The sequence below is a fragment of the Xylocopa sonorina genome, chromosome 2 (genome assembly GCF_050948175.1).
Source record: "Xylocopa sonorina isolate GNS202 chromosome 2, iyXylSono1_principal, whole genome shotgun sequence".
Lineage (NCBI taxonomy): Eukaryota > Metazoa > Arthropoda > Insecta > Hymenoptera > Apidae > Xylocopa > Xylocopa sonorina.
In genome coordinates, this window is record NC_135194.1 from 16,088,870 (window position 1) to 16,111,772 (window position 22,903).

Consider the following 22,903-nt stretch of genomic DNA (forward strand, 5'->3'; position numbering starts at 1 on the left):
ATATCCAATTAGGCGCGTGCCTCCTTCCCGGTCGACTCGTTTGTACTTGCAGATCGGACGGGAAATTGTCGATTTCCACGCGAGCCACGCACCAGGAATCGCTTTGGAGCACTGCTCGACGGGCTCGAGTTATTTACGTAAGGTAACGAGCGAGAGAGCGAAATCTTCCTGACATTTTCGTTGTGCAACCCGCGATCGGGACGACAGCCGCGTTTCTTATCGCTAATTTTCACTTTGATCGTCGCTCGATCAGCCGACCGCCGGGTCTGCCGATCTCCCTCCCCCTCCTCCCGTAAGGAATCGTTAATTAGTGCGCCCGCCCATGGGCGTTGGGTAATTCGCGATGGGAAAGCGTTCCGCGTTTGAATGTCAAAGGTAAAATTCCATCGGTCGGGCCGGGGCTGTTGGCTAGCCAACGCTCTACGCTCGATCGGTTATTAACGTTCGCGCTGTTGCATGCATATTTATGGAGGGACTATACGCCGTCGCGCGTAGGAAGAACGAGACGCTCGCGTAACAAGCGAATTTAAATCCTCGCGAGCCCGCGAGGTCTGCGGATCGCGTTTCAAGCGCGATTTCCGCGGTTCCATTTTAATTGGCCCCTGGCGAACGCGGTTCGATCCTCTCGCACGCGTGATTCATCGGGTCCTAACCCAAGCCCTGGCGTCTCGCGATCGACTTTTCCCTCCACCTTTGCTCTCTTTTTGCCCCGAGTTCGATCGCCCGTTTGGAGTAGGTAAAATCGTCCGGCGGAACGACGCGTTGATTTATGAACCGATGCTAGAAACGTTTACGATCCTCTTAGCGAACTAACGCGAACGGTCCCACTCTATGTAACGCGAGTAGGCGAGCCGCGATAGATACCATTTGGTGATCCCGTGGAATTTCTCCCGCGGATCATCGGCCCGTGAGGTTGCGATCGCGTCTCGATTAACGTCAGTTTTGCAACGTTTACCGTTAGTTAATGGCCCCTGTCATTCCGATTTTTTTTTCCCCTCCCCTACGGCTCGAGGCGTTCGCCTCGCCACGCGAGAAGTCAATCTTTCCTTGCGAAACTGCTTTATTACCCGGCAATCGAGAACCATTGAATCTACCAGCGGCGGCCAAATCATCGTTTCCGATTCGAAGACATCGCCAGACGTGTAACTAATTAGAGAGCTCGGCTATCAGGCTGTGCAATTAAATAAGCCGTTCCATCGGCTGGAGATAGCTCGTAGCCGGCGCTTGCTCGCGAGATAAATCATCACCGTGGCATGAATTATTTACCAGTCGACTAGCGTTTACCGCTTTTCATTCTAATCGCCTCGAAGATCGGGGCGGAAAAAACCTGAATTAAGTTTTCAACCGGAGTCGTACGGCAATCAGTTGTTCTAATGACGACGCTGATTCACGGTGTAATTGTTTAATGTGACTGGAGAAAAATGTGGGAGCCGACTGGCGCCGATTACCTCGATCGATCGCGAGGCCGTGCAATCGAGCGAGTTGCTGCGAAGAAAGAAAACGGGGGAAAAAATGGAATAATCAAAGGCGAAGCATCCGGGTGTAGGAGTAGCGGCCGCGTCCGCGCCTGTTGACACAAAAGTCCTCTCGAAATTATCGGATCGCGTGTCTCGAGCTGATCGAGTCGTTGCATAAATATTGGGTGTGCGTGCGAACACATAAGTATCGTAAGTGGTGCCGTCGAAGGTGTACGACGAGCAAACAGACGGTGGAACATCTATGCAAACACTACGGGCCACTGGGTAAAAGAAGCACGTGTTTTCTGGAAGCCGCATTCTGGCGCGGCTCGATCGCCGTGCCAGCCGATTGGGATAACGACGAAAGGGTAAACTGTGAACGCTGTTCTCGCGAGGATTGACCAAACGATCTGCTCGCCATTCTGCTTTTCACCGTCCGCGTCGAAGCTTCCGTGAGCGTCGAATGTCGACGGTACAGCCACGTATAGCCACTTGTGGCTAATCGTGCTCGAAGGGGTTAATCACGCAGTCGAGACTGCGTATTAATAAACGCGAGCGAAAAAAATGGCATTGCGACTGTCGTTGCTCTCGTTACGAGAACGCGTAATAATCGTGCGAGGCGGTATAATAGTTGCACGCGTGTCGTTTAACATCGTTTTTTTTTTTACTCGATATTTTCGAACAACAACGCTTCCTGTCGCAGGCGCCCCGGCTCGCTTGTCGTTTATGCAAATCGAACGCTTGATCACTCCCCGCGAGCGATAATGAAACGGTGCCGGGATATTATTTACCGAGGATAATTGGGCCCTGGAAGTGCTAACACGCGTTAACGCTTGTCGCTTATTAAAAGCGATTTTTTTCTCCCCCAAGTTTACCACTTTACGACATCCTTTCGCAAGCGAGTAGAGACATTCTTGTTTGCGACATTGTGCGTTTCACGCGTGAGATACCGGTCGCATTCGCCGGTTGCTTGTACGGATAACAGCGGCTGGGATAGGCCGTGTACAGTCTCGCGTGTAGAGGAGAGTTCCCGCGTTAACTCTCGCCTACCGATTTCATCGAGCCACGGTACCATTCACCTGACGATAGCTGGCCGTCGTTCGATGTTACGATTATCGCGTGCACGCATTAGCGACAGGCGCGGCTAATCAGGCCGCGCGAATTGCGCGAATTACATCGAATCGCGACCACTTTACCAGTCGCACCGGATAAATTGGCTTATACGTGGCGTTATACGGGATAATTACGCGCGCGACCAAAGGGGGGATTAGTCGAATAAATCACACTTTACGATACCCGACTACACGGTTCAGCCCCGTCCCGCGTTTCGCATACTTCAGATCGTTCCACCGGTGTATCGTAACTTTCTTCGAAAACTGGCGCGGATTCGACGCAACGCCGCGAGCGTGCGATTCCCTCCCGCGGCGCGTTCTGGCTTCTGTAAGACGTGTCTCTCTCGCGAGGAAGAGGAAGAAGAAGAAGAAGAAGAAGAAGAGGAAGAAAAAAACAGAACGGCTCGACCGATCAGCCGGCAGACATTAACGCTTGTTAAGGGACGACGACAATTTAGGGATGGTGAATCTCATTGTCGGTTCCCTGAATCGATGGCGAGAGCGAAGCTGTACGGCGATAACGAGGGCCAATGAGAATGCCCCCTCGTGTCGTAAATTCGTAAGGCGGGCCTGTTACGGTGGGCCGCGTAAATCGGCTAGAATGCTTCTGCGACGAGGACGCGGCGGTGGGTCGCAGCTCGTGGTGCGTTGCACCGTCGCGTTCGACGGGGGAACCCCGAAATCTCCTTTCGAATCGTCATGAATCGCACGGCTGAATTCCACGGCCAAATATCGCGCGTCGCGCGGTCCGCATAAGAATGTCGACGGCGCGATACTCGTCGAGGCGCGACGGCTACGCGGACAGTCTCTCGCGCGGTGTCCACGGTAAAAATCGAGGCGGAGGGGAGGGAAAATTAGGGAGGCCAGTCGGACGATTAATTCGACGGTTAACAACCGAGAAACGGGTGCTCTTCGCGGTTCTGCCTCGAGCATAAAGCGCTTTCGTGGGAAGCGAGGGGGCCACGGTAGGCCACCCAGGAGATCGGCCCGTTGCGCCGCATCACGATTTTAATTCTTCGAATATTCGTGGGTTGGTGCTCGCGCAGGGATCAAACGGATCTAGAATACCAGGCGGGACAGGCGCACCGCGCGGCGGTTGTTGTTGTGTAAATTTAAATCCGCCGAAAGTTTGCCAGAGATCGTTCGTGGTTTAGCAACGGGCACGGCTGGTTATGCGGCGGCCATCGCTTAGCCCACCGTCGTTTCTACATACCACTCGGGATTTCGTGGGTTATTGTGATTCCCCGGGTATTTCGTCTCGTAAAGAGGCATCTTCGGAGTTAATTCGCCGTTCAGGGAGCCCAGCCAGCCAGAGCTGCCTGGCTGCTCGCGTGTTTTCGTGAATGGGACGTGATCGCCATGGGAATCGGCGGGACGCGCAGGAACGAGCTTGGTCATCGTTTGGCATCCTTCCTCGAAAAAGGTTCCTCCTAATTCCTGACGGTTCCGCTTAATCCGCTGGCGGCTGGCTAGGTCACGTAAAATCACGCGTTCGAATCTGTTCTTTGGCCGAGGAACGCGTTGCGCTCTCCTCGACTCTCACGAACCGACGCGGCTCGACGAGAGAAACTACGAGCTACACAGCCGTGGCCTGTGCGTACGGGGACTTTAATGTTCCTATGAGCGACGATAACAGCAACCCCATTAAGATTCCGCGATGGTAAACAAGCTCTCCGCCTTTCCCACAGCCACTTTAGATGGCCGATCCGGGGGCTTTTTATAATGGCTTCATCCCCGTGCAAGCGCGAGCCCCGCACCAAGATGATGGTAACGTGTTATTTAACCGATCGTTTCTCCTGTCGAACGAAATTGCTTCCCGCCGCGCGGCATTTCCTCCGAGGACTTAATGGAAATCTTTGGCACGCCCTAGCCGTCCGTAGATCGGCCGGAGTGTAAACAAAATTAACGCCCGCCGATTGGTCGTCCTAATTATACAGCCGGAGCGAGGGTCTCGCGAGCTACGAAGGTAGAAGTAACGAGACAGCCACCGGAATTGAATTCTCTCCGCAACGGGGGATCGTTTAACTGGTTCCGTTCGCGTACAGCCCCAGTGCGAGACACCTGTGCCGAGCTGCGCGGATCGACACGAGCGTGCCGCTCGGGTTAAACGGGCGACGACGAGTTTGGCTCGCGAGGGCGCCGCGGCAAATATTTTTGGACCTTATCGTCGCATCGACGCGAGAATAAACGGGGCTCTTTTGGAGACACTCCAAACGGGCACGAGAACGACCCGAATTCGATATTAGAGCGAGGAACAGCTGCGACCTAGCCAGTCGCGCCTAATTTCGAATCGATCGACTCGCGGAAGATGTTCGCGGGTAATAACTCGATCGAGACCCGCTCGACTTGGAACCGGTCCAATCCCCGGCTCTGACGCATCCGTCGCCTGAACGCGTCTGGAAATTTGGACGCTGGTGCTTCGTACCCCCTGTTTACTAAACAGTGTTACAAACCACGGTGAATTAATCGCGCCCCTACGAGGTACACGGGTATCGTTTAAAACCGACGTGTCGGCCGTTTCGCACGGCGAATCTGGCAGAGGCTTAGTCACCTCCCCGTTGTCGTCACCGATGCCCACTATCGCGGCTAGGATGTTGAATAACTCGCGGATTACGTGCATCTCGGTCTTGGACAGTGTCCAATCGTTGGGTATACGCGCCCAAGATGCATTTGCCGGTGAAATACGCCGGGAGCTCCGCGGGACAGTTTCTCGACGCGGACGAGCTTCCAGGAATTAATTAGCCTATGCACGTCCGTGTACGCTGAACGCGCGACTGTTCCGTAAACCAAAACCGTCCTGCCGGTGAAATTCGTGAGTCATCGATCTAACGGGGCATCCCTAATTTCATGCCACACGCGGAACGCTCCACTGTCGCGCGATCAATTTACTTCGCGACGAGCAGCACCGCTCCCAACCGTGTCCCGGCTTTTCGAGGGTCCGACCGAGCGGATCCGTCCGCGCGTTCGAGCCAAGATCGAAATCGACGGAATCGAGAGTGCGATCCGCGAACAGCGTTATTTCCGTCCCGCGTTCGTTTAAGGTTCTTCGCGCGGTCCCTTAACTCGCTGACTTAAGTTTCGAACGCGCCATTTAGATTTGGCCGTGAGTCAGTGAGACGCGCAGGGCGCTGCGTCCCAGAGCGGCCTACAATTCGCCGGAATTCGGCCTATTTTTGTCGACTCATTAAGCAGTTGCTCGCGGCTCCTTTCTGCGATTAGACAGCGCGCGACGATGAATCATCGTCGCGGTAGATCACCGTTTCGCGAGATCGTCCACCGCATCATCGACGTCTGTCACACTTCTCGATTAGCCGGTCCCCTGTCGCGATCACTTCATTACCGTTTAAAACTCTCGCGCGAGAAACGGAGCGAGCGAACGGAGGCGGAGGTGTCTCGATCGAACAACGGGACCGTAAACGCGGTTGCTTTACGAAGCCGGCGCTTTCTCCGCTCGGTAGAATCCCGCGACAGCGTGCCGCGAATTTTATGCACGACGAAACAAGCTTCCGTGCGCGAGCGTTTTTACGGCCGATTTATGGACGTGCCTCGCGTGGTCAGGTGGCGAAGTCATTTCTTAATGCCCCGCCACGAGGGTCCGTTTCGCCGAAACAAGGGGGAATCGCAGCCAACCGCTGCAAACGTGCTAGCAACGATCGTCGCGCGCACTCTTCGCTCGCTTTATCCACGCTTCCGTTCTCGTCTTAACGCGAGCATTTCCAGCGCGCGCCAGTTAGCAACGATCGTGGCGATTACCATAAAATTGTACGCGCGATCGTAACAGGTTGCAGAGCGCCGCGATCGAGTAAATGACACGGGAAGAATGGTCCGCAACAACGACCGCCGCGGTAGTCTACCGTTAGCCGGTCGAAAAACGCTCGCGTTCGCGGTCGATCGCATGGCTACGATCTCATTAGGCAATGATGTTTTTCCCTCGGCTACGCGGACCCGGCGTTCGATGAATTACGGACGCGAGCATCATCGCGATCTGAAAATGTTATACAACCAGCGGAGGATGCGCAACGCGGTTATATTCGGAGCGGTGATTAATGAACGGGCGATTATTCGTTATATTTATCTATCGAACGCTGGATACCCTCCGCGCGGTCTTCTTTGTCCGGCGAGTCCGTGAATTCTCGTTCGTGAACTTGCTTATCGTCGACTTCTAACCTAATGAAATTACACGCCCCTTAGTTTCGCACAGCGACCGGTTTGTCCGCCGTCTCCCGAGCGTGCGAGCTCGAAAAAGGGAGCCGACGGAGCCGCGGTTTCCACGGAATTACGAATTACCTAATCTCCGCGATTTATCTCGGTCGCGGCGGTCAGCGAGCACTCGCGCGATTTCGTATCGATTCAGCGGGGTGGATCCCCCCTTTGAGACGACGCGCGCCGGCTGTATCGCCGCGGAAAACCACGAGGAACAACGCCGCGTTCAATTGCTTCGATCACCGTCCGCGGTAATTTCGCTGCGGCCAAGGCACGTCCGAGTGAATCGCCGATGGAACGTGGCGGGTTCGCCTTTGTGAATTGGCAGAAAAAGGTTAAACCGCGATCACGGGCGACAGCCGCCTCGATTCCCTTTTTCTCGCGTTACAATCGTCTCGAGAGGGGGACGCCACCCGTTGAATTAAGGTGTTCTCCAGCGGTGAATCAGTAGTAGAGGCAACTGGAGAACGCGTACTTTCGACCCAGCAATCCCGTCGATTTTTCTCGATCGAGATACTCGTTAATTGGCGCTACCAGCAGCCGAGAAACGGGACGAACTCTCCTCTTGAAATAGAGCCGACGCGCGACAAGATTTACCATTTTCCGGGTTCAAGCCCTGTTTCCCGCTAAATGAATCGCGCGAGCAAACAAACAGCCGTGCTTTACGATTCGCAGCAACATGTGGCGGTCGCTTAGAATCACAGCCAGCGTTATTTCACGACGCACAACAGCTGCGTGGCTCCGATCGATGCATCTGGCGGTGGCGACCGCGGTGATTTCGGCTATCTAGATCCGCGTCTCCTCGGTCGATACCCGGGCTCGTGTTTTTCGCTCGCATCCGAGGCATCGTTCATCGCGGTTGCTCATCTCCGAAATTTGCGCCCATTAATCAGCCCCTCGAAGCCTCGCGCCGGAACCACTCGTTCCGTTTGCGTTTCCACTTCGTGGAACCGCGCACCATCTATCTCCCCCCTTGGCATCCCCTCGCGCCACCAGCGAACGCGTCAGCAGACCGCTCTCTTTATCGTGCAACGATTATTGGCTAAGGATGTTAAGGAAAAAAGTTCGTAGAACCGGTGACCCAGATCGTGTCAATTAGCTAAGCATGAAATTATCGGACCCGTCTAGATAACTATTCTCAAGGACCTCGGGTTCAAGCGGAATCCATTACCAGTACGCGCGTACATTTTTTATCGGCGACACGAGGCTTCTCCCGACGAAGATAATATATCCTTTCTAACTTTTTCGTTCGCGCCTCGAACCAAAGAATGTATCGTCGTCGTCCATCCTCGTTTGTTAACACCGCGCGTGCGCACGCGCGCGCTCGTCGAGTAGGTCAGTGACTCAGGTTCGACAAAAACGGAACCACGGCGTATCGTTGACCCGCAGCGCGGTATCGATTTCGCGCTCGAGACTCCCGGTAATAAGCAACGGGCGCCCAGCAGCCGCGGTATTCCCCGAGGTCGTACCTGCACCAGACGTCGGGTCGGCGTCTGAGAATTTTGACGCTGATCAAAGTGGTTTGGCGGCCCGGTTTCCCGTCTGCATTGCCAAGGTCGCCGTCTAATCTTGGCCCTTATAGGTGAGAGGGACCAGGGCGTCGGGACGCGGACACTTGAACGTTAATAACGGAGCCAGCCGGGGCTAGGCAAAGTGCAACGAATTCAAAGTAGTTCTCGGAAACGAGCACCGTTCTCGTGCGCGCACCTTTTACGTGCGCACGGCGGCAGCCAATCGAGGTTTTCGAAGCGTCATCGAGCGGAGCTGGAACCGAAAATAGTGGCGGCTCCCGTCTACTCGAACTCTACTGCCAAGGACGAGGCACTCGAAAGGATGTTTCAAGGCGAATCGTTCTCGATCTTCTGCACCGATGCGCCTCGTGAAAGTCGATCGGCGAGTCGGTGGCGCGGAACGAGGATCGTTAAACGGTCCAAGTCCACCGAAAGAACATCTCCTTTGTCCTTCCGTTCTACCCGATGGTTCGCGGTTCAATTTCGCGGGCTCGTTCTCGAGACGAGAAGGGTTGGCACGGAGCCGCGCGGCGAGGCTGCGATCGAACATCGGGAGGAAATCGATAAGGCTTCTCTCGCGTGTTGCGGCGACCGCGCGCGATCGTGCTCTCCGTAACATCGACCCGCGACGATCTTAATCTTCCTCGACAAGGTCGACACCGAGGGACCCGTGGTGGACGCTCGAGGAGGCGCTTTACCAGTTTCGGTTCGCGGCAGGAACCTCTCGATCGTACGCGGTTGGCGACGCTACGAGCGAGGACAAACTCGAACCATCGAGATCATCGAGAAATATCTAATCCCGTATTAATCAGCTGGACGGTACAACCGCTCGTAAATCTGTCCAGCCATCGCGAGAACAAGAATTCCTCGCTCGACTAGCATTTATCATCGATCTCGGGTACAGGTTAATTCCGATTACGATCCGTGGAACGTTTAGCGTTCGCTCGGCTCGATTCCGACGTCTGCACCTCGCGAAACAGCCGCGAAACTACGCTCGAGGACGAGCTCTCACCCCCTCGATGCGTTCGAGCTACGCTGAAAGGACGAAAGATTTATGAAAGCGGTCCGACTAACCGTATTAGTAACGTCCGCCTGCATCCCGGTGTCCTCCTCGGCTCCGGTCTTGACGAGATCCTCCTCCTTCTCGTTGTCCGACGTGTTCAGGTACTCGTCGTAATCCTGCTCGAGACTCTTGGTCCTCGGATGAGTATCGTCGATCTTCTTCTTAGCCACGAGGTTGTTGGAGGTCTTGAGCAGTTTACGCTCGACCATCGTGCCCAGCAGCTTGCCGGGGTAACTTTCGGCGAACCTCTTGGCCGACTGATGCCCAGTCGAGACGGCGTTCCCGTAGGGTGAGCCGACGATCTTCGTGCGATCGCGAACCAACGGTCTGGTCAGGTTCCTCGGCTCGTATTTGAAATTCCCGAAGGCGTCGCGCTTCACGGATCTGTCTATCTCGATGTTCCTGTAGTCCCTCTTACCGGTGGGCCTGGACGTCGTCGGATCGTTCGACGTCAATCGTCTGATGATATCGTCGTACGTCTTCAGAAGCGGTTTCCTCTCGCCCCTGTAGAAATCGTTATCCAGCTCCTCGTCCGCGTCCTCGCTCACGTCCTCGTCTTCGATCTCCCTCGAGACGTTCTCCTCCTCGTCCTCCTCGTCGTCCACGTTTTTATCCCCGTCGTCGAACTCGTCCACCTGGTACTCGTAGTCCTCGAAATTGTCGAACCTCCTCCGATCGGTTTTCGAGTAGGAAGCGAACCTGGACTCACTGGAGTTGGATCTTCTCCTACGATCGTCGAACCTTCTCGACGATTCTAAATCGTCCGGTCGATGCCATTTTCTTCCGTCCGGCCGCCAGTCGCGTCTATAACCGGCGAGCCTGTGCTTCCTCCCATTCTTCCACGGGGAACGATGCCTCTCCTCGACGCTGTCCTCGTTTAAGCGGCGTATTTTCTCGTAATCGACCTCGTCCTCCGCCTCCTCCTCCGTGTCGTACTCGGAGTCGCGGTTTCTCGCATAGCCAGGCCTGCGGTGGGTCCTGTAGCCTCCTCTGTCTACGCTGTATCGAGGAGAACCTCTGCGCCTCTCCTCGTCCGGCTCGTAGTACCAGCCGGTCCCGCGATAACCGCCCCGATGGTGGTACCTAGGCGGGTACCGCGGGTCGTACATCGGCCCGTGCGCAGCGATCCTCGAGCTCCGCGGATAGGATCTCTCGTAATAGGGACGAGCGTCGTAATCATCTTCCTCCTCCTCCTCGTCCTCCCGTTCGCCGCGATCCGGCAACGAGTCGTCCTCGAAGTCGAGTTCCTGCGACCAGCCGGAGGATCGTCTGTCGGCCAGCTCGTGACGATTCCTTCTACCGTGCGACGGCTCGTGCCTGTGCCTGTGCCTGTTCCTGTGCCTGGCGTCGTTCATCGCGTCCTCCGGCTCGGCGCGGTGCCTGGCCTCGACCGCGAACAGACCGTACGCCGTCAGAAGGATCAAGAGGAACGGCACCAGCAGCCTCCTGTCGCGCGTCATCTCGTTACTGGGAGCCGATCGGTTCCTGAACGCAGCTTACATTATCCTAGCGACCCGTCCCTCGCTGGGTGATGACCACGTTACGGCTGCTCGTTCACCGACGCATCGCGATCGCGACATTTAACGGATATAGAGGCGGTCGCGCGCGGGGGTTTCGCGATCCCTGGGCTCAGCCGCCGATGGGCCAGCCGATCCACGCGTACGGGACACGTCCGCGAAGGTGGTTATCAAGCGTCGTCCGAGCCGTTGGCGAAATTAACGTAACGGTGACGGTGTTCACCGGTGTACGAAGCCACGTGGTGCGCAGATCGCGCAACAGCGATCGAACAACCGAGACTCGCGAAAAGACTCGCGAATATCGCGACGCTCGCAGCGCGGACGCGTCGATTCTCTCGCGCGATTTGGCCGCGTTCCAGTTCACTCTCTCGGTTGTCTACAAAAATGTCGTGGGCAACGGTGGTGTAAAACGCTTCGGCTGAGCCACACTCTCTCGTCGCACCGGACGATTCCGCTCACGTATCGCGCTCTCTTGCCTCTGGTGTCGTCTTCACGGACAGTCCCGCGTCCTTTCTCACGTTCATTTCGACTCGGCTCGTACACGAGCGGCAGCGCCGATTCGGGATCGATCGAAACACGCGGGCGTCCTCGCCGTCAATGCCGGCGCACCGTTCCCTACGAACCACACGGAAATTACACCGAATCGTATCGCGGACCGAATGTCGCGGGCGACTGAGGCCAGCCTCTCCGGCCGCCGGCCTGAGAGATCGCGGAACGCAGTGCGCATGCGTGCGGGCGATATTCGTCTCCCTCTCCCGCTCCCTCCGGCACCCTCGGCTGCCGGCTTTTCTGCCTCCCCTTACTCCCTTACCTGTGCGCTCTCGTGCGCCACCGCAACAACCGTGCGCACGCCGTGCCTCCACGGACTCCTGGTCGACGGACACCTTCCCGATCGCTCCTCCGCGAGCGCGATTCCAAGCTGTTCTCGCGCATTCAACGATTACGCGCCCGGGACCAGAGCCTCGCGTCCATCGCGTGACCGTCGCGCGAGGCGTTCGCGCTCCTCGATGCGCACACGCTTCGCGAGGCGACGATCGCCTCGATAACGGAAGATCGTTCCACTGATCGATTTCTAGTGCGTTTTTAGATCGGTCTCGCGCAGTCGATTCGCGTGTACCTGTCTCGATTTTACGATCGTCGGCCGCGAGATCCGTCGCGGCTGCGATCCGACTCGGTTTTCGCCGCTCGCCGTCGTCCCATTCACTTTCGCGTCGCCATTCAGTGATACCTCCGGGAGGAACCGGGCGGCACGAAATCCGGTCGAAGGCCTGGCGCGAGAACGAGAGGTCGATAGGATCGCGCGCTCGATTCCCCGGCTTACAACCGGTACAACGAGGACTGGTTTTTCGTCGCGTACGGAGGTCGTCGGGCGGTTTTTGTCGCCCTTTTAAGCCGGCCGCGGCGTGTGCACGCCACGATAAATAAACACGGTAGCTCCTCTCGACGGCTTCCGCTCCGATTCGATCCTCGATAAAGGCCCGCGTTCGCGACCTATCGCCAGGACGCATCGCGCCACCGCGTCATCGGTCCTTTTCTGCCGCGCGGACAGGAGGACGGAAAAAGGAGAAGGTACGAGCCGAACGGTGTTCACGTTTCAAACACGTCGGCCCCGGACCCTTATCGCCGCGTTGTCAGCTACCGATTCGATCTTCTTTTTCCTCCTCCTCCTCCACTTCTTCTTCTTCTTCTTCTTCTTCTTCTTTTTCGTCGTCGTCGTCTTCTTTCTCCTTCTTTCTCCACGACGATATCGTTTTATCGTGTGTCCACGCTCTGTCCACGCTCGGACCGTCCCTTTGTGCGTTCGCCAACGGAGGGAACAGCTTTGTACAATACCCACGCGATGCGCCATTATTAGACCGTGGCGATAATAGTAGGTGCGAACGAGCGGCGGACCTAGGGAGCCGCTCGATCGTTTCACTTTCCCGAGATCCTGCCACCGATAATTAATTCGCGGCCGTACATCAGAACGGTGCGCGCGCGCGTGCGTTGCGTAGCCGCCGCGAATCACGATTAAATTGCATCCCGCTCGAGGAATTCGAGCAGAACGCGTGTAATCGGCCAGCGGTACAAATGAGCCGGTACACCAGGTGAGAGGGGCCACCAGACGGGCATAAATAAACCCCGTTCCTCCGACTCGGAGCCTGCGAGACACTCCCGCGGAATGCAGACGTTTCCACGCGGCACGCTCGGAAAATTTAAGACCACGGACCGCGTTCCCGCGTTCGCGGTATGCATTTTTCCTGCCCGCTACATTGCCGATCACCTCGCGCGGACAGCCGAAACGGCCTCGACAAGTCGCCAGCGGACAAGCCCGGCGTTGTCGCGTTTCTATTCTCGATCGCCGCCTCGGATGTCGCGCGACAACCCCTTCCGCGGGATTCCATCGAGAATTTTCGCGGTCGCGACCCGTCGATCTTCGTCGAATCCAACCACCGTTGGGGACCATCGATCCGTCGACAGTATTTCGCGTTACGCGTGATCGAAATCGAGAACAGGAAGCGACACAGATTACGCGAACCTACGAGAAGACCACGCGAGATATTGCCCAGTGGAGGAGACACGCTCCGTTTTCGGTCTGAAAACTTTAGCTCGAGTTCACGGGGTTATCGCGGACAGATTACGGTTGTAGGTCGGCCTCGTTACTCCGTGGCATCGTAGTTCGCGCGTGGATCAACAAAGTTCGCACACAGTTCTGCGTCCGTTCTTTTCGATCGTAACGAATTGCGTAACGTCCCGGCGGTCGCGTCTGGGAAAGCCGCCGCTCGGTGAGCAGGATCGACTTTGCAGCCGTGCAATCGCATTTTCGTCGGTGGATCGCGCACGTAAGCGCGACGAATCTCGTTTCACGCGAGGAGCACCTGCGGCGACGCGAGCACAAAGAACGCGTCGAGGTAGAATCGTTCGATTCTGATAACCGGAATACCTTCCACTGTCTTCGAAGGCCAGCCGTAATGGCCGACCCTTGACATCTCGCACCCCGCCAAACGACGGTTCCTTCTCTCCCGCCACTTTTTCTTTCTCCACTGTGTTACCTTGACCACGATCATTGCCGCGAGAAAATCCCTCCACCCTCTTCGCCTCCTGTTCGACGCTCGAATCGTCATCGATGCGTCGATATAGTCAACGCGCGCGCGCGCACGCGGTCGATATGCAATTAAATTCTGACGATCGCAGAGTTAAGTTGCTGGGAGAGCGAATCGGGAGTAATCGAAAGGCAAACAGAGAATTGATTGGCTTGCATCGGCCGTGTCAAATGATAGCGCAAACACCGGCCTAGGAATGTTCTCTGTCGGTAACTGGCTGGCTCTCTGCGAGGCTGTTTGTCCAGCTTTTAATTTAGCAATTACGCACCACGACCCGACTCTCGACGGCTCGATGCGATTCCCTTCGTCGAGTTTGTCGCTGAAAGCAGAGCGCGTGATTTCTCCCTTTTCCATAACCGATCCCTGTTTCCAGTTAATTCTGTGACCAGTTGCTAATGCAACGACAGCTCGTATCGTACGTGAGGAATCGTTGATTCGCGGGATCAAGGATGGACCACCCGCGAGAGGGTTTTCAACTGGGAAAATCCTCGTGCGTGGGCGTTTGCATGGAAGAGGAAAGAAATTCTCTAAATTGTCCACATAATTTTATTTGTTTCGTTATCAAACGCGGTGCGCCGGCACCGTATTACGCATTCACAATCCTTTGGCTTACAGATGTACACGTTACAGCTTATGTAGAGTCTAATACCGCGTTTACGCTGTTTCTGCACCTACGTCGGAGATATGTTGAAGGCAGGTACAGGAGATACGTCGGTGAACACTAAATAGGTACGATATAACACACTACGAGCAGATCTCGCGGCTCGACACGGCATCGTATAAAAAAGATCAGCGCGTCTCGATAGGTGTGAATAGTGCAAAAACGTGTGACACGTGCGCCATATCAATCGATCGGTTCGAATGCCTTCGCGTCGTTCGTTTACCGTAGCAGAGGGTGCGACGGCGACGCGCTTGGGCGAAATCTGTCCGAGGAAACGTCGTTAAATTTTCATTGCTGAAACGTCGATCGAAGTAACCAGCAAGTTTCAACGTTTACTTACAGAGGATTCGGTTAATCGAATTGAGCTATCGGAACGTCTTCTCTTTTTTTTCTCCTTCTCGTATGTTATATCTTACTCTAGTTTATTAGTTTTACTCGAAGAACCGAGGCGAGTGCCCCGTCGTAGTCGATCATAGAAATCTACAAAACGCGGCGATAAACGACGAAACGAAAAAGTACAGCCACCTTTGGAGCACGAGGAAAGAGGAGCGAGACGAAGAAGAAAATTAGAAGAGCACAACGTCCAGGTGTAGAAAGCAAGGGTGTCAATACCCGACGCGACCGGGGATGAATATCGTATCGCTAAGAAAGCTCCCTTAAAATACTTAGAAAAAACGTTTCTGCGAGTAAGCTTATACGCTAGAAAGTACATATGTTCGCGATCGCGGACTCTAGCGACTCGTTTTTGATTTGAAATTCCGACGGCCCTCGCTCGCGACTCGACTCCGTCCCGTCGAAGAGGGTTCGCGTCCCCTTCCATCGTCGAGAGAGCAGTATCCTCGACCATGGAAGGAGACGCGCGGGACCGCACCACCGTTCCATCCACGAAATCCCTCGAACGCAGACTCGCTCAAACGGTTCACAATATCGTCGACAGCAGGGCCGCGAGCGCGAGGGACGTCGCGAGTGTCACGGACGCTACGTTCGCGCTCGACGCCCCGGTCATCAAACTCAAATTCTTCATCAAGTCTTGGGGCACGTCGACGTACACCTTGTCCACCCCTACGTCTTTGATCAGCGCCGACAGACGCTCCGCGTCGACCTTGTCGCCCTCGGACGACCACACGGTCAGGGTCACGTTCTTCATCTGGGAGGAGCTGTCCTTCATCAGCGCCTTGATCGCATCCGTGTCGTTCGCGGCTAGACCGGCTCTTACGGGGTAAGTTATCGGCTGGGTGATCTGCTGCTTCGTCAGCGCCTGGATCATGTCTTTCACGTTGTCCTTGGTGTACCGACCCTCGGTGATGTTCGCGTCGACGCCGTACCTGGAACGCGAGACGCGGTTAAAAACGAGGGCTGAAGCGTCGCGCGTCGCTCGACGGATCTTACCTGGTGGTCCAACCGACGGACAGTATGAACTCTGGATACATCTTGGCCTGGGCGAGGAAAGCTTCAGCGTCGACCGGTTTCGCGGTTGCGTTCACCGGTCCAGAGAGGATGTCCGCGTTCAGGAACACGGGCACTTTGGTCTGAAAACGGAGGAACCGTTTGAGTAACCGTTGGCGAACGAGAATAATCCTGTCATCGGAAAATCGGGACGCAAATAGTCCCGGTATGGCGATCGGTGAAACGAGGCGCGAAGGGCCTCGCGAAGATGCACACGTCTGTGCTATAAATACGCGAATACGGGATACGTACGTCATTGCGTAGTCTGTCCAAGACAGGCTTGCTCGCTTTGAAGGCCTCGATGCTCTTGAAGTCGAGCTTGATGCCCTTGCTGGCGTTCTTTTCGAGCGTCGCGTTCACGAACGCCTCCAGAGACAGATCGCTCGCGTTTGCCGGCGGATGCGCCATTATCGGGACGTGGTCGCTGCTGTTCGACTCGGTGTACTTGCCCAGCGAGACGTCGCCCTCCAGCATCATGATGTCGTCTTTAAAGATAGGAAAACCGATGTAGTACAGCGAGAAACGGCGAGAAGCGATTGCGCCGCGCAAAAGAGGCGGAGGATCAGCTGGCCTCGGTAGTCGCGGACACGTGCAACGAATATCGATCACGCCTGGAACGGCAGGGAACCCGCCGTCGACGGATTCAACTTTCTCCGTTGGTGTTAAGTGCAACTTTTTAGACCCTCCGCGCTCGAGGAGGCTCTAAAAAAAGACACGAACTCTTCGCACCTTCGCGTCCAGCGAACGACGTACTTCGCGCAAGAGATTTGGCGACGAAGAAACCCGCGTCGTTGGGAACGCGATCGATCATGCGATCGAGGCTATGCATATCCGGAGACTGACCTTCCGCTACGACGATCTGAACGTCGTCGTCGATGACATTCCACCCTGATTTAGATTCACGAGCGGCGCTCGCGGGGTTCGCTTCTCGAAAATCTTTCAGGCGACGTGCTCGCGGCGCCGATCGCGTCTTCCTGTCTATCAATTTAACGCGAGCGTATGTACATCCGGCGTCGCGACAACGCGTCACCCAAACACGGCTCCCTGACGAATGTATCTTCCGGCTTGTTATTCGATCGCTCGTGTCCAGGGCCGAATTATTCGCGCGACGACTCGTCTAAGAGGCACGTAATCGATAATCATCGACGACGGTCGAGCGCTTTCGGTTCGAAACTCGACCGTGGAACCTTTGACACGATTTAAATTCCAGTGTTGCCTGATAACGAGTCGCCGTTCGAGTAGTCGCCGGGGATGCAGATTTTAAAGGCGACGGATCGACCCACCTGATTTAAGCGCCTTCTCCAATTTCGTCTTGTTGTTGACCGCGTGAGCCCAGACGATCTTGGTCAGATTCCCATTGATCTTGGCGAAGAACGTGCTCGGGTCCACGGTGACGTTCGTGGTGGACATCGCAGCCTCTGAAACACACAAACGTCGCGCCCAATTAGAGAGAGAACCGATATTCGACCGGGTTTCGACCTTCCGTATTAAACGCTACGCTGGCCCCTCGACCTTTGACTCGATATTCGCTGGACCAAGCCGCTCCATAATTGAGCGGGCTGCGAATTCCTCGCGCGACACCGGCCCTCGAAGGATGCGAGGAGTTTTTGGAGGTGGGGCCGGATGACGGAGAATCTCGCCCTACTTTGCTCATTGTGTGCCACCAGAGATCGATAATCACGTTCGTTCGTTACCATCGTTACGTTCCTCTCTCTCTGTTCCAGAGACGAACGGCGAGAGAATGACGATCCTGGTGGAAAACGTTCGGTATCCATTAAAACATTCGGGCTATCCGGGAAACTTTACCCGAACGAATCGATACGGGACCAATCCCCGATACAATGGTATCAAACGACCCGTGTCCGGTTCAACAGACGCGGTGCGGGATTGGTTCAGCGCGCTGCTCGATCGACTTCCAGCGAACCGCAAGGGAGAACCGCTCGTCGGTTACTCTTCTTCGTTTTATCGCATTCTATTTTTCTCCCACTTCTGGGAGGCGCGTAGGTCGGTCGAGCGTTGCGCGCGTGGTTCTTTAAAAGGAAAAGAGAGGAGAAGAAAAAATTCAATTGGCGGCGATCGTGTTCAGCGTTCGATCGTGATCTATATCCGTGCGTCGCTCTTCGCGCGTGAAAATTATAGGGACAACAACGCCGTTAAGAAATAGCCTTAATAAAAAACCGAGAGAGAATTTTCTGTATCGACCCTGGTTGTCTTATTCGGGTTATAAATAATGCAAGGAGCGAAGGGCGCTTCGAAGCGTCATCGCAGAAGCGCGACTTCAAATCCTCCGGTATCTCGACTCGCGCTGCATCGCGAGCACCTCCAGGCGACACTTCCGGTCGACTTTTATAGTTTCCGAGCCATCGATTCCGCACAGTGGGGCTCGGTGTGCTCTCGCGAATCGGTCGTCGACCAGCGTTACCGAGAACAGCGGGGCGTTCGTTCTTTTCTTTCGAACGGTCGTCCGTTCTTTGAACCCTTGGGTCCTAGAGCAGCGCCTCGAGTTCGAGGCGAGGCTCCCGCCTCGAACGAGCATCGTTTACACCAACCGCTCTAATTGGTTGAACAATCGATCGACTGTCTCCGAGAAGACGCAGCATTGCTCGAAATAGTGTGTCATCCTCTCCTGTATCTCGATAAAGAGATGTGCCTCGATAACGGTGAGCTTGTTTTCCTCGAACGAAAACGCCTGTTCGATCGAATTGCGATTACGTAAACCCCTGTCGCAAGTTTCACCATCATGTTTGGACAGTGCGTCACCGCGTGTTATATATATATATATATAGAATCCACGTAGGTAATCGTAAACAGACTCATCGAGAGGATCGAGATTCGTTATCGCGATAGGGAAGGTGGTAGCCTTTTCTTTCCCTCGCGTGACAGCCGCTTCGAAGTTGCGCTTAGGCTGCAGTTTCGTAGCTACGCGGATTTCCGGCTGAATTTACCCCGGAATACGGTGGTATCGAGTTCAGCCCGTGCGGCCAGGTTCCGTGACTTATAGCCGGATCGGATCCGACTTCCATTCCGCAGCCAAACTACCGGAAATTCCAATTTCCACGTTAAACGCCGATAGGATTTCAGCGAGCAGCAAGGTCTTCGAATCGCAGAGTCCATCGTCAGTCGCGACACGTATCCATCCGTCTCCACACGAGGAGCACAACGGATATCGATATGCTCGCGGCTGAAAGACAACGATGTGCAGGTACACTCTCGCCTGCTCGTGCCTTACCATCGACGACCTAAAAGCAGCTTTAAATATCGGCTGTGCAGCGCAACTTGCTCGTCAGTTGCCGCTGCACGCTCGAAAAGCTCGATCGTACAATTTTTCAGCTAGCACGGCGTCTGCTACGAGATACTACCCGCTGCTGTTACGTCCACGCTGTGGTAAAACCCGGTCTCGAAAGAGACGTCCGGCAACCCTGCCAATGACAAAGTAGTCTTGATACGATAATAACGCGATGGATTATAGCGTGATCTATTTTCTACGATGCGATACCGCACAAGTTTGTTGGTACCGCGTGATACGCGACCGCCCGGAAAGGAATCGAAGCGTCGCGTTCGTTTCATCCGCCGCAGGTTTTCGCCTACCGATCGCCACCCCCGTGGCCTCCCCCAACCTGCGCCTGCAGTTCTCCACCCTCGTCCCCTGCGATTTCGCCGCATTTCCGGTCGATTCGTCAATGTGTCAGCCGTGCCACGGAACAGCTTTTCATCGCTGGCTACCCCGACGGATTCACCTTTGACCGATTAATCGATCGCACGTGTAAATACGTAACGACGAGTGCGCTCGCCTCGATGGTATGCAAATGTCGGCGACGAAAGTAAAACGAATTACCGCGACTATCGCCTTTTTTTTCGTCGACAGTGGCCTTCTGCGTCGAAGGTGACGCAAGATTTTTGGTTCGACGGCGAACCATTCGCGTGAAACGTGCTGCTTGGTAAAACCGGTAGCCCGTCGACCGACGAGAAACAAAAGATCTGCTCAAAATTCATCGCGCGGCCGACTCCAGCCCGGGCACATCCGGCGACTGGTCGAGTAACGAGATTAAGGTACGTTCCCCGCGAGCAGGTATCTCGCGGCAGCGCACGCGTTACGTTTCGTGTGCCTAAGCATCCACGTTCGAGATACCCTTCCGAGAATCACCACGGTGCAAGGTCCACGAGAAATCGAGCGGACCTGTTCGGATAGGCGAGTTACGAAACGCAATCGAGATGTCCCGAGTACGAAGGTACGCGCGACGCGTACCAAATCGGTTCGAGAATCCGTCGTCCCCGTGCGCGAGCGGGCATTCCCGATGGTTATTAAGTACTCGTTATCTTCGTTATCAACGTGTACTAAGCCGTTATCGTCGACAAATATTTTTTCTTACTCTGTTGAAACTGGAACGCGAAACCGTCAGGGCTGATAGCGCGTAAGAATGCAACCACCACCCACGATACGAGCGCGTTTCCTCTGCCCTTATGCGAATCGATTCAGATCGCCAGCTATCCTTGCCAGGATGCCCCTGCTTGCCCTCGCGATCGCTGGCTCTCCAGTCGCGCCGTAAGAGGCCTCGAATCAGCCCTTATCAGTTCCCACTCGTACGTTAAGCGTATACTTTAGAACCACTTGTAACTTGTACTCGATCTTTTCCGATTCGAGCCGTTATTTCCAGTTAGCTATCTCTAACGATCCGATTGTCCACACAGCGCTCGAACAAGCGGACAGTAGCTTTCTCCCGTACGCGCGACGGTTTTTTACGAATCCGTTGTCCCGGTATGGAAGCTGCCGGATGAAACGCAACAACGGCGATACGCGTGCCAGCGGATAATCGTGGTCACGCGGCTTTCGGTTTTCCAGAGACCTGGGATAATATTCTGTTGACACGTACCGATCGCTGGTGTACGAGTGACAGCAGCTCGTTAATTAGCCGCTAACCGAGAGGCTACGCGTATTGTTGTTAAATAGAAAATCTCCCGTATCGATCCCTGAGGCGAGGTCGATTAGGTTAATTAGGACTATTTACGGCGGTAACGGGGGCTCGGTCACGCGATGATTAATTTTTCATCGCTAATTGTTTACGCGCCTTTCTCGACCGCTCGTACACAACAGACCGGCGTCTAATTATCCGGAGACTAATTGCAGTCTACAGACGCGCCCTTTTGTTCTTATTATTCTGCTCCGCCTACTTCCATCTTTATATCGTTTTGATATACCCGCGATGGCTGCCAAGTTGGAAAATTTGGCGCGTGTCGTCGTTCGTCGTCCCGTTCTAAAAGGAAAGCCCATTATTCCGTGCGCTTTCTAGAGCCCACGGTCGTCGACCAGAGTCAGATACGGCCCGGACGTCTACAGAAATCGTTCCGCGATAACTTCTCCTTTTGCTTTTCCTCTTCCTTCGCGAGCCAGACCGCAAACCGTCGAACGGGAGGACGAGATTTGCCGTTTCGAATCGCGCGTACGTCCGCCCAGCGTAAGCTTCCGTGCGTCCGTTCCGCTCGATTTTCCCTCGAGGCTCGAGCGATCCGCGAGCGCGATCGGATCGGATCGTCGCTCAGGGGACGGGCACGCGGAAAAAAGCGACGAGAACGATTGTTTCCTCGTACTATTTTTACGCGGCTTGTGTCGTTTCGCGTACGCAACGCCGGGACGGTTAAACTATTTTTAAGAGCCGGTCGTGGAAAGAGAGAAGGAGCGCGAAACAGGGGCACGAGGGAACTGACTAAAGGTGCAGGGTTACGAGACCGGGTTACGCCCAGCATGTGCGTTCTCGCGTCGAATTTAATCACGTTTCGCAGCCGTCTCGCTTCGAACGGTCTCGAGCATCCAGAATTAATTGATCAATCGTCGCTGTCCTACGGTCGTGCCTGATCGAAAACCGCAGTTATTCCCACGCAAGCGTTGCCGATTGATCCACGGCCACGTTCTTCTTCTCTCGTTCTTCTCCTCTCGTTCGAAACCATCGAGAACCATCGCCTTCGAGATCAGACTGACAGAGGAGATCTTGGCGAAACGGATTCTACTCGCGTTTCTACTCGCGTATCCCCCTACGAGAGAGGCACTCTCAGCCGCGTGCGAGATTTAATTGCGCCAATTTGCGACACACTTCGAAACGGCGTGCCCATTTCGGGGTTGGAAACGTTCTCGTAATTTCGATCGCGATCACGAACGCTGCGATCGTTCAGCGCGACTTAACGACCACGACGAACGATTTCGCGCGCGATCGAGTGACGATTCTAATCGCGAAACGTCGCGAGGTCTCGTCGTGAACGTCTGATGAAACTTACGGATCGTCGCCAGGATGAGAAGGCTGGTCGCCGTGCTCGTGACACTCTTCATGGTCCCTGCTGACGGTGAACACTGGCCGTGGCAGCGGTTCGCTTCGAGAACAGTGAAAAGCGAGAGAGACAGAGACGGACGCGCGATAAGCGTGCGAACTCGCAGGCTACTTCGGAAAAAGAAAGAGGGAGAGGGCAGAACCGGCGCGGCTCTTGCTCGCTGAACGACACCCGGTCAACTCGGCAGCCTCGAAACGACTGACTGTCGTCGTCCCGTTGCGTCGATCGATCCTCGAAATCCAACCGTACACAATACGGAGAGCCGCGTGCACGGACTGCCGCGCGCCGCTCCGCTTCGCTCCGCTTTGCGCCGACACACACTCTCCTGGCCGTGTTTCGCGGTACACGGGACCAGTCACGAGCCAAGTGTATTTCGCGACCAATTATTCGAAGGACCAACGCGATCTTCCTTAGACAGTGGCTCTAAGGCCTTCGACGTACCCGCTTATTTTACTTGGAACAACTTTTCGGCTGATACGTTCCGCCGATCGTCGCACGTGTGTCCGGCGATTCACGCTCGCAGACACTCGGC

At 55.2% G+C, this 22,903-nt stretch overlaps 2 protein-coding genes across 2 annotated transcripts in view; both read right to left on the bottom strand.

The window, feature by feature from the left end:
* The window catches only part of LOC143432983 (uncharacterized), a 51,309-nt gene extending 40,393 nt beyond the window's left edge, over window positions 1-10,916 (bottom strand). The window contains exon 1 of the mRNA XM_076910010.1: window positions 9,358-10,916. Coding sequence (XP_076766125.1) covers window positions 9,358-10,806 — 1,449 coding nt within the window. The 5' untranslated portion in view covers window positions 10,807-10,916. The remainder of the gene's footprint in view (window positions 1-9,357) is intronic.
* A 3,553-nt stretch (window positions 10,917-14,469) lies between these two features.
* LOC143432977 (protein FAM151B) lies at window positions 14,470-22,653 on the bottom strand. Its single transcript, XM_076910004.1, has 5 exons — window positions 22,321-22,653; window positions 17,337-17,471; window positions 16,306-16,538; window positions 15,997-16,136; window positions 14,470-15,932 (listed from the first exon to the last, which is right to left on the bottom strand). Exons 1-5 carry the CDS (start codon window positions 22,370-22,372, stop codon window positions 15,527-15,529), a joined length of 966 nt encoding a protein of 321 aa, XP_076766119.1. The 5' UTR covers window positions 22,373-22,653; the 3' UTR covers window positions 14,470-15,526.
* Window positions 22,654-22,903: the final 250 nt, after the last annotated feature.